Here is an 11903-nt window from a genome sequence, read left to right as displayed (position 1 = left end):
GATAACACCTCCTGCACCTCAGGACAGGACAGCACCCCTCCTCCAGGTGTGAGGGATCTCCACCTAAACCAGCACTGCAGGCTCTCCCTACACTCCAAGGGCAGAAAGGAACTCTGCAAAGTCATTCAGCTCATTCTGAGAGAGGTGTCCAAGAGCTACCTGCCCCCTTTAAAGGCACCATCGTCTCACTACAGACTCAGTGAGCAGTTTAAACTCAGGTAACTCATTCTTAGTTACCTGAGTTAAGTCTGATGAATTGCAACCTAATAAGCCCTTTATTCCTTAACGTTTTTGAAGGTGACATCACAATGATCACCTGGTCCATCTTGCTAAATACTGAGGGCCACAAAACACCACCTGGAAATGTGTATTTCAAGCCCATTACTTACTAAGCAGCCTGATTTTAGAAAAATGTCTAAGCTTGTTTTAAAGGTTCTAAGTGATAAAATATCCTTGGTACAACTCAAAAAATATTCAGGGGTGAAATGTCTTGTTACTAATTATACAATTTCCATACAGCTTCAGCTTCTGGAGCCCCTGGATGCTGCTACCTCCTTGTCAAATTAAAATGTGATGCACAACTAGAAACCTCTTGCCAGTTACACCCAGACTATTCCAGGAATTCTTAAACTTTACAGGAAGGGTACATATCTTGAATTCACTTTTAAGAATACACACTAATTTTAAGTATCTCAACTCAAGACACAGAACCCACCAAACTATCACTAAAATTTGTTATGGGGAAATAACCCTGTAGCCAATTTGAAATACCTGGCAGCCAAAGTTTTTTTGTCCATTCACTGTAATGAGAATTTTATATAAATATCTGACCAAGTGAGTATCCCCTGTAAATTACAGGTCTGTCTTTATGAGCAGCCTGGTCTAAATATGAAATCAGTCTTGCTCTGAGTGGGGAGCAAAGGTACCTGAGTTCCAGAGGTCCTTCTCAATGCACTGAATATATTCTATAATAAAGACACATACCTACATGCATAAATACATACATTTAGATAGGATGACGTGCATTTGTGTTTTAACAAAACTGAATGAAAGAAATTATGGCTGATATTTTACATCAGCAACTTTTTACACCACTTCACTGCAATCACAATGGTTGCAGATTTGTACATGGAGGAACACTTGGATGCAAACCAAAAAAAATACCCAAACCAAACCAAATAAAACCCCCAAAACCAAGCAGAAGTCAGCTGAAGATGCTCTGCAAATAGAAGCACAATGAAGACACAAGCCTAGGAGAGGATTATGTGAAGGTCAATGGCCCAAATGCAATGCCTGCATTTCATGCTGTGTGCGAGATGAAGCAATGTCTTGGCTTAAAAATGAAATAAAACAGTAGGGAAAAAACTCCAGCAACCTGCAGAGGTCTCGGGCACAGTTTCATTGTCATTTTCATTTCCTGTATATTCTGTAGAAAAGCAAGACAAAGAATAGGACAATAGGGAAAGGACCAAGTAGTTACAATTTGGCAAACTCTCTAATCCCAGAAAACAGAAAGCAGCACATCCCCAATGTTTGCTTATGTTGGACCCAGCTTCTCAAGGATTATGAGTTCTTGGAAACATGAAGAGCTGCAATGCAGTGAAGAAGCATCACTGTGTTGTTACAGGAACAGTCATGGCACCACAACCCAAAGAGCCCCACGCACAAGCAGCAGTGACGCCAGCAAGAACTGCAGAACACTTCAACCAAGAGAGCAAACCTCTCACAAACCACCTTCAGAGTAAGATGGCACAGTCTAACAACTGGCTCCATTTGAGGGGAAATTACAGTGTGATCCAGACTAACACAGCCAATCACCGAAAGGTATTGAAAGCTGATCAAAAGAAGCCATTATCAACACAGATTTCTTAATCAATAATAGCATCGCATGTATTAAGCAGTCAATTTATCAGATGGAAGCACCAAAAATGAACAGCTTTTAAATTTTTAAAAGAAATGTTAAAAGAACTCAAAAGGATAAAATCTCTCTCTTTGAGGTGAGCTGTATATATAACTTAGAGCAGCCTGAATAGAGCAGACAATAAAGCAGATGTCTATTTTTATAAGCAGAAATAGTAAAATACCCAGGAGACAGCACTGCTGTGTTGCTCTGCAGGGCTGTCTGCTGGACAGGCTTCCATTGATGAGAACACTTTTCCTACAAGATGCTTTGCAACCTACTTGAAATGAAGTGTTCTGCTCAGTAATGTGAAGTACAGGAGGTATTGTTACAACTATTACTAAAAATAATCTATCAGTATTCCCATGGCCACCACAAAATCATGTTGATGGAATACAGGCTGGTGAACAGCCTTGTACTTTACACACCTGTGGCCAACGAGAAAACAAAGACTCATGGAAAAAATGACTCAGAGGAAATATGTGATACCAGCTTGGAGCAAAAACAATCTGCAAGAGGCAAAACAAGTTACATTTCATGCACTGAAAGGATCTGCTGGGTACTTCTAGATAACCACAAAGATTTCATTAAAAACAGTTAATTAGAAGTATTAACAATTGTAAACAGTTACCTTGCCAACATGCTCCAACCACCAGCTGTGTTTCTATCTTGGAAGGGTGGAGTGGGTAATCCTCAGTGACTGGGAAAGGATCATAGGAAACACCATCCACGTAAAGAGTCACCGCAGGAAATTCAACGTTGACGACGTAGTGGTGCCACTCCTTGTCACACACCTGAGTGGACAGAGTTTTAACAATTCTGCTGTCACTTTTTCTTTTCCATTGCAGTTCAGTAACTGATCTGGTGCATGTTTTACATAAACACACGTGCAGATGTACCAACAACCTACAATACAAGCCTGTACAGACACAGTTGATCTTTCACACTCATGGCACACATCTGAAAAGCAAACTGACTCCCAAACATTAAAAAAAGTTTCTTTATTAAGTTGCCAATACAGGAAGCTGCACATACTTCCTTTCCTTTAATTCTTATATTAAACAACAGCATATTTCATTCTAAAAATATGTATGTACATGCAAGCACATCCTGAACTACTGTTTTAAGATAACATTACTTGACAAAGGACAGGTATTTGATGAGAGCAACTGTTAAAAAAAACATGACTATTTATCACTCAGACCCAGAGGGCTGGGAAAATGTCACATGCTCAGAAGTACCTGAATGCTATAAACAACCTGGAATAAATACCTCCTGTTTTCTCATGCACTCCACCTTAGAGTGCATTTACTGAAGATAACTGACATCACAGCTATAAGACTGACGCTGTATTTTCTATTTCATATTCAAGATGAGAAGGTGAAGCTGAATCTGACACTTGATCACAAGTGGAACAAGCACTGTTGGGTTCTATAAAACAGGCCATCAGGAGCTGGGAGTTGCAGAAAGCATTTACTAATAAGTCCACTACCAGGGACGCTAGTCTTCGATGGCTTTCACTCTAGCACTCTACCAAGTGTCCTTCCAGACTCACCTGATTTAGTTTCCAGTGGAATTCAGCAGGTTTGTAGGTTTTTCCCTCAGAAGGATCCTGGCGGAAGAGGAAGACCAGGCGGCAGTTGTGCACATAGAGGGTGTAGTGGTGCCGGTTCATATCTGCACGGCAGTTTGAATTAACAGCGTTACTTTCTGCAAACCTTAAGAACAAAATCCACCTGTTCTGCAATTTCACACTTAAATCTCAAAGTAACTGATAGGCAGTAATCAATGTAGAAGTAAATCAGGCATGGTAAGAGGACTGTAAAACATCAGCAGTAGTAGTGAGGGTAAACACTCTTGAAGAAGCCATGAGGCTGCAGAACAGACAGACGTGTCTCTATCCAAACCCAACCTAAACGAAGGCACAGCACCCAAGAGCCAGAGATAAACCTGTCAGCAGGAGAAAAAGAGCTCTATTTGCAAACAGAAGAGCTTTTTTTGTTACAAATGGCAATTATGGAAACAGGGTTATCACACTTCCTTCTTATTAATGGCATTTTCAAAATTATTGTTTCTGTATCATAAGCAGAGTGTGAAATTATGCACAGAATAAAAGAAACTTCATCTCTGGAGAAAGAGAAATTATATCCTCCTAGGGGAAAAAAAAGATACAGCAGCAAAATGCCGTCACTAGACCTGATATGTGTGTCTTAATGTTTTTAGGCAGCATCAAGAACAAGGCTATCTTTGGAGATGCAAACTCGAGGCTGCATTGCCAGAATAAGTAATCTACCACAGCAAAAGAAGTGCATAATGTAAACTGAAATAGAATTAGAAAAACAAGTCTGCCCAATCTGAAGCTACATAATCTTAAGGCCGAACCTAAACACAAGCACAATAGTGATTTTTGAAGTCACCTTCATTTCAATTCCAAGAAAACCCTGAGGTAGAGAAAACACTGAAGGCTGTCACATGTGCTGCCAGAGCACATAAAAACCCAACCCACCAAAAAGACTTTTTATAATTGAAGTATTGACAAACCTGTCTTGTCTGAATTGCACAGAATTGTCTCTTTCTCTTTGGTTCCGGGCCCGTGCCTCATCCATACCGAAATCATGAAGGGCTCTTTCAGACTGACTGTGACAACACCATCTGGAATCTTCACAGCCTGTGTGCCATTAAACTCGAAGACTTGGTCGCTGTCATGGCCATTATCTGTCGGCAGCCCCACAGTCCAGTTAGCAGCACTGCTTGGAGGGGGGAGCAGCTCAGCTGTGCCAGAAGCAGCACCTACAACACAAATGTTCAAATTAAAACAGAAATTTAAAAGACCTCTATGGGTTTCAAATTCAACTGTTTATCTCAGCACTAATTTCTCAGCACCAACTGTCAGGATTATGCACTACCCATCGAGCAATTTTCCTTTTAAATAATGTGGCACTAATTACAGGCATCTAATACCATGGTAACTTCCACAAATTTGACTTCTGGGTAGACAACTAATCTCATAATAAGCAAAGCAGTTTCAATCTTCACAGCTGTAGAACCTTATTTTGCCTCTATCTCAGGAACCCCTTTCATTGATGCCACTTGTCCCTCAGACCCATGAGCACGATGCCCTTCTCTAGACACTCTATTTAAGCTGTGAGACCAGAACTCATCCAGCTGAAGAGAGTGCACAAGCACTCCCTCCCAGCCCACTACCTGCCCACAGCACAGTCAGCAGCAGGTACCTTTAACGTCACACTGACCTCAATCAGGGAACAGCTCAGGAATTGGCTGGGTCTCTGGGGTTACATGCCATTCAGACTTTCAATTACTTTCAACTGAGGTTGAAAACATAAATCATGAGTGATAATTTATCCTGTAATCTCAATTCTTCCATATGTCTACAAAAGATTCAACGACTTTTTGTAAGACCTTTAACTGCAGCATAAGTGGATGCCAAGGGCCTTTATTCCTAGGGCAAGCACGGTACAAATTTATCTGATCCAAGTTAACTGTTTTCTTCCAAACCACTCTTCCTTGGTTTTCTCTAGTTTTTCACCATGTATTTCTCAGATTGCAGCCATTACATCCATCATGCTCAGAAAAACAGAGAGGCTTTAGTGGCTACACCCTTCCACAGATATTCTTTCAGCTCTTGAACATGAATCTCATGCAAGGGACATTATTAGTCTACGTAAGACAGCAGAGAGGCAGAAGAAAGAGATTCTTTACCACATTTGAGAATTATTGTAGAAGTCACCTTCAGGCAATTTCATGCCTTTTGCTGCCTGTTAGGAAATCCGTTGAAGGAAACTACGTGCAAATGAAGACCAGATCTACTCACTGATTTCTGGTCTAACATAAAATTCAAAGAAAAACTAGTAAGCAAGAGAAACCACTTTTATTTTAGCAAAAGTCTGCTTACCACAGAGCCTGTGGATGGATTTCTCAGAGTAGGTGTCTCTATCACAGCCTTTACCAATATGGCTGGTTTCTAGTTCCACCGTTGCTTCAACTGAGGTTATTGGCTCATCACATGTCTCCAAATGCATCCCAGGGAACAGAGCCAAAGAACCAGTGCCAGGCTCATATTCTATTCTTTTGCTCCAACCTGAATATTTATCCAAAGAAACAATATTAAAGATCTCTCATGTTTAACTGAAGGTACCAGCAAATGCTAAAAGCAGAGAGGAAGGAGAGCAAACTAACCTTGCCAGCCAGGCTTGCACGTAGGCTTAATGCTAATTTTAACCAACACATCCTCAGCAGCTCTCTTCTTCCCACAGTCATAGGCTGTTACTGTCAGTTTATACTGATGTTCTTTACCATAGCTTAACTTTTCTGTGTTTTTTATATAACCTGACACAGAAAAAAAGCAATTGTCAGACATCAATATAATTCTTCAGGGTCATTGCTGCATAATATGCATCCAGGTACCACCTATGTACTTCATACAGACTCATCTGCAAGTGAATTACCCTGCACTATTTGACTTTTCAATGCCAGACTTCAGGCCCAGATCCTTAAAATACACAAAGCAGTGATGAGCACACATACACAGAGCAGCAGGTACTTCTCCAGCTCTTCACAGTATATTACGTTACTCCAAATGAAACTGTTTATGAGTGGTAACTGATACGTAAATTGTTTGGCACATGCCAGGATTCACTAACTTTTCTAAAATCTGCAAACCCATGAAAAGAATCCATTGGCAACATGGACCCCAAAAAATCTTAAACTAAAGCCCACTGACAACTGCTAACTTTGCTTATGCAGCTTGCTTGAACCACTAGAAGTAATTTACAGATTTTGAAGGGTCCATGGATCACTGGATGTCAGGAAATGACCTAAACAGGTCACTCCACTTCAAAACCAATAACCACAATACTGTCAACTCCAGAGCCTCATATGAGCATCTCAAATGTGAAAAGCACACACATGGAATCCCATTTTTGAAAGCTTATTAGCTAAAGTTATCCTAATTCAGGACGGAAAACAACAAGCAAAAACCCCAAAACTGCTAAGAGGTGTTTTAAAACACAGTAGAGCTACTGTATTTCCTTTATTTGGAAAAGGATTTTTCAAGAAACACACATGCAACACTTCATCTGCTCCTTACATCAGTAATGGCACATGGTATTGAAGGACATCTCACTTTTCATTGTTAAATCAAACTGCTGAAGGGAACACCTCTGCTTAACTGGGCTGTTTAACACGTGTGCTGTATTTCTGTGCTGACCAGTGTGACTCCTGCTCTTTGGGTGACCAATGAGAGTCACTCCCACCCCACCTGGCTCTGTCTCTTACCGTCCTTGTCAATGGCAAAGGGCACATCTGGAGTCACGATCTCGTAGCTGCAGATCTGGCTGAACTGGGGGGAGCAATCTGCATCCACGGCTTCCACCTTGAGGATGTTGTCGTACCTCTTGCCCTCGATGACCGTGGCCTTGTAGGACTTCTCCTTGAACACTGGGGCATACTCGTTCACGTCGTTCACCTGGATATGGACTGTGGCCCTGCAATGACACAGAAAGGGCTCCCAGAGGCTGCAAACTCTGCTCCTGCCAGCACTGGGATACAGCAGCTCCCTCTTTGCCACCAAAGCCATGTCAATCTTTCAACCTGACAGCTCTGAATCTGCACTGTTCCAGTGCAATGCATTCAAAATGGCCTCTGTCCAACTAACCTCAATCCAGTCTTCCCATACCATAAACACACCACTGAAATGAAGGTAAGTGCCATTTATACTACCAGAGACTATCTGTTCCAAGAATTACACAGTCAGGTCAAACCAAGGAACAGAAAAGGAAAACTTGTTTTGAAGGTCTGTTTCCTGTGTACTTTAAACAAGTGAAAAACTATTCACATTTGCCTTCTTTTCTTCCAGTGCACTTACTTCCATGAATGTGGAGGTTTGGGGTTTGATTAACAGGAATATTTGTACCTGGTTTTGAATGACTGCCACTTTTCTCCTGTTCAAAGAAATGCTTTTAGGGTATTACAAATTCTGCCAAAGCAGCTCCCTCTTTTCCACATGTAGCCATCCCTCAGCATTCCAGCTCTCAGGAAGAAGCCACCAATGACTAATAAACCCAACAATCCCAACTACCCTAACCGAGAAACCAGTGGGTGTTTCTCCAGTGTGTTGCCATGTAATTCAGCGTAGTTCCAGGTTTTGTTTACTATTGCTGGTTATTTGCAAATAAAACTCAAACCCTTGTATTGCAACCAACAAATTCCTGCCATTTTACAGAAATCCAACATAACAGAGCTGTGACAAAACACACTTTTGCCTTTGTTAAAACAGTATAATCCTAGATTTTTTTCTGCTGTCAGAGTATTTGATACAAACACCAATTTTTATTTTATGTGAACAAGAATGACAGTTAAGACTGGTCTTAGAACTCAGTCTGATTTGCTTTAATTAGCTAATAAAGTACTCAGCTGTGTAAAGCAGTGAAAACTGGCTTATTTCTTGGCTGTAGAAATGAGAAATCAGACAATTTAAACAGAAGAGTCCCAGAAGTGGCAGATACACTTTAACACTTCATACAGCTAGATAATCCTAAACAGACTGGATCTTGAATGCCATCCTTTTGTGCCTGTCACTGATTGCTGGTATACACAGACCAGGAAAATAATGCAGTTTCTGACAATGGAGAAAGGAGAAAAAGATGAATCATGAAAGGTAAACTAATGAAGAATTAAATTACTACAGTCCTTCCATAAAAGCAGAAGTTTTCTAATGCTTATGCTAAGAAGAAAAATCTTTATTGCTATCCTTCTCTTTGAAAACTTCCTTCAAAGTCAAACTGAGCATCAAACAGAATTTAAGGACACAACTATTTTCCACAAGTGCAATCCTTAAGGCAGTAACATTCTGCTGCCTACTTGAAGCATTCAGTTATAGAGTAGCAAGGTCTTGTTTGTCAGCAAGCCGACCTCTGCTACTCTATTCCTCATCTCACTTAAGTCCCTCTCTTCGCTTCACACAACTGCTCATCTCCCACATGCTCTGCAGATGTTTACACCAGAGTGTCAAACAATTACTCTCAAGTGGGTTTTCTAGAGACTATTTTATATTGTGGTTTTTCCTTAGATAAAGATTAGCTAAAGACTGCTTTGTTCCCATTCCTTAATGTAGGCAAGATGAGCCCCATGCTATTGATCTTGGATTCTTTGGTGAGGCCGTCTGGAAATGACAGAAACATGTATGCTTTAGCATTTTGTTAAGCTTAATACAGACTGACTTCTTGAACCAGTTTTTTGGATTCCGAAACAACGTCCAGGCTTGGTATCCCATGCAAACTCCACCAACTCAGGACAGATTTTAAGTGTATCAACAGTTTTCCTGCTTCTATCCCCAGCTGGCTCTCTAATGTAAATTCAGAGACATCAAGGGATAAAGCAGTACCACCTAAAACACAAATGAAGGGATGTCCAAGCAGTTCATGTCCATTTGGCTGCTCTTTTTATTACCATTATTACCCTGCTTGAGCAGGGAGGCTGGACCAGATGACCCAGTGTGGTCCCTTCCAACCTGACCCTCTGCGTGGTTACATGAAAAGCCTTCCAGTATTAACACTTGGTTCACATTTCCTCTCAACACACAGACCGGGAGTCACCACAAGCAGGAGACCCCTCGGAGCCAAACTTCCCCTCGGCCCACCCCAGACTGACTTACTTGTGGGATTTTTTTGCATTTGCTCCATCTGGTCCCTTCCCACAGTCGTAGGCCTGGATGGTGAATGTGTAGTCCTTCTGCAGCTCACAGTCAAGCTTTTCCTTAGAGCGTATTATCCCCTCACCAGTGGATTTATCCACTACAACTGCTTCAAAGGGAACATTTTGCCCGTGGATTTTAAATCCACAAATCTCACCTACAGAGTTAAAGTAAAGACAGGTTAGAACTGGTCATCATCATGATACATTTTTTAAATAAATGACCAAATATTTTGCAGCCAAGGGTTTGTGAGGGTCTGTGGACAAAGCAAGAGCACTGTGCTTTAAAATGGGTGAATTCTGGGAACTTTAGTAAAAAGAAGCAAACGTCTGCCTTCCAAGCAACTTGTTTACTTTGCATCCATTCATGCAGGAGTACAAAAGAGAAAAAGAGAAATGTAGACAGGCATTTCACAGGAGTACTTGAGACAGCTCTAGGGCAAGAGTAGATCTTATGTGAGCATACAGCCAAGGCCACTGGTAATGTCTTCAATGCCAAGCTACTGGCAATAGCTGGGCAGCTGGTTTACTTTGACCAGAGCAAGAAGTTAAAATGCACAGTTACAAGTCAAGGGATGAAAAAGCTTCAAGTACAAGTTCAGCACCACAATTACAGAAATTCTGTCAACAGATCAAAGGACAAAGTCTTCCTGTGCAATGTACCTGGCTAAAATCAGGGAATCAAAATAAACTACTGAATGAGAAAGGTAGAAATACCAACTTCTCAGGCATCCATTTCATCCATTAGCTATCTACTAACATGGGCCAAACGTTAGTCAAGGAAGCTCTCAGGGAATGATTTAGAAGGCTCTCCTTCTATTCAAACTCTTTACCCTACAAACTTGGAAGAGAAGTCCCCAGCACATCATTTTTAAACACTTCTAAGCCTAAGGCTGCACTACAAGACTCTGGCTGGCACAGGCGGGTAACGCCCAGCACACAAGAAAAGCCACTCAATAAACTGTTTGATCATCTACACTGTGTTTTTACCTCTGTAACTTGTTATATTTTGATGGGGACTTTCTTACAGCCACTGTTTTGCTATTATAGTTGCAGTGGTTTCTTAGTACCAACAACACACTCTAATGAAAACATGTCTAGAGGTATCCAAAAAAAGGAGGTTGATTTATATTTTAAACCACTGAAGTCAGTCCTGAAGGGTGTGTACGGCAGGGAAGGTGGTGCAATGCTTTAGCACCTAAACATTACTTCACAAAGCATATGGAAAACCTCAGCTGTCCCCAAAAAGTGATCTACAAGTGAAAATACCAGAAAATGCTAATTTTCCCCAAACAACTTCTTCGGTGTCCACACAACATACAATAACCCCAAATGGTTCAAATGGATGTCTGATTTACAGATATTTCTAACCAAGGGTTTGGTTACATAACAGTTTTTATCAATATATTTTAAAATAGAAAAAAACTGGGAGAATAAATGGGACAAAAGAGCATGACAGGATCTTCTGTTTCAGTGCTGATTCCCCATTTCATAACCAAAGTTAGTAGGTTAATACTCATAAAAGGGATAGAAAGAACCCTTTATCACCTTCTTTGGTGACTGTCACCTCAAAACTCTCTAAAGGGAAAAAAGACAAACCCAAGTCAGTAACAGGAAAGGCTGAATGGGAGCAAATAAGGAAAAGGCAAAGATGCACACATTACACAGAAAAGCTTTTGAAAAATTGTATTTTAAAATTCCAGTGGTGATTTGCTGTAACTGTTACAATTTTAGAGTTTTAGTTATGTTAAATATGATTTAATCTTTTAACTCCACATTTTCATTTGCAGAATTTTGAAATATTTGATATGTTCATAACAAGAGATATTTTCAAAATTGCACATTGATGAATAACCATTCATAAAGTAGAATTTATCTGATTTATATTATTTTATTTAAAGATTTGCCACAGTTCGTGATTTAAAAATATATGCATTAAATTGTGATTCTGATGAACACAAGAGTTTTAATTTAAGGAATGGGGAGGGGAGCTATATATTTTCCTAGCAGTATATTGCTTTTCCGGGTTAAAGAAGTAACCATTTTGTTCTGCTGAAACACTGCAATGCTGGACAGAAGAGACCCAGGTACTCTGATATATTCCTCTCTTAGCACTGAGGAGCAGCTGCCCTGCCCCCTCCAGCCACCCCACGAAAGGAGAAGCTTCCACAGTGTCCTGGATCTTCCACACTGATGAGGAGACCTCGGATATAAAAGAGTTTTACAGGGGTATGACACGACTGTGAGAGACACCTGGAACGGTTTCAGAGTTTTAATGAAAAGACAAACCCCG

The 11903-nt window shown here is 40.6% G+C and overlaps 1 protein-coding gene across 1 annotated transcript in view; it reads right to left on the bottom strand.

Moving 5' to 3' along the window:
* CLSTN1 (calsyntenin 1) overlaps window positions 1–11903 on the bottom strand; it is a 28370-nt gene that overhangs the window by 8528 nt on the left and 7939 nt on the right. The window contains exons 3-11 of the mRNA XM_017743964.1: window positions 11159–11188; window positions 9573–9768; window positions 7196–7404; window positions 6098–6247; window positions 5814–5999; window positions 4442–4690; window positions 3456–3577; window positions 2532–2694; window positions 1376–1426 (exon numbers count right to left, since the gene is read on the bottom strand). Of these exons, the coding sequence (XP_017599453.1) occupies window positions 1376–1426; window positions 2532–2694; window positions 3456–3577; window positions 4442–4690; window positions 5814–5999; window positions 6098–6247; window positions 7196–7404; window positions 9573–9768; window positions 11159–11188 (1356 nt within the window). The remainder of the gene's footprint in view (window positions 1–1375; window positions 1427–2531; window positions 2695–3455; window positions 3578–4441; window positions 4691–5813; window positions 6000–6097; window positions 6248–7195; window positions 7405–9572; window positions 9769–11158; window positions 11189–11903) is intronic.

Source organism: Corvus brachyrhynchos, unplaced genomic scaffold (assembly GCF_000691975.1).
Source record: "Corvus brachyrhynchos isolate BGI_N302 unplaced genomic scaffold, ASM69197v1 scaffold68, whole genome shotgun sequence".
In the NCBI taxonomy this organism is placed as follows: domain Eukaryota; kingdom Metazoa; phylum Chordata; class Aves; order Passeriformes; family Corvidae; genus Corvus; species Corvus brachyrhynchos.
Note: the sequence above shows the minus strand (reverse complement) of the source record. Positions and strands in the feature narration are given on the sequence as shown.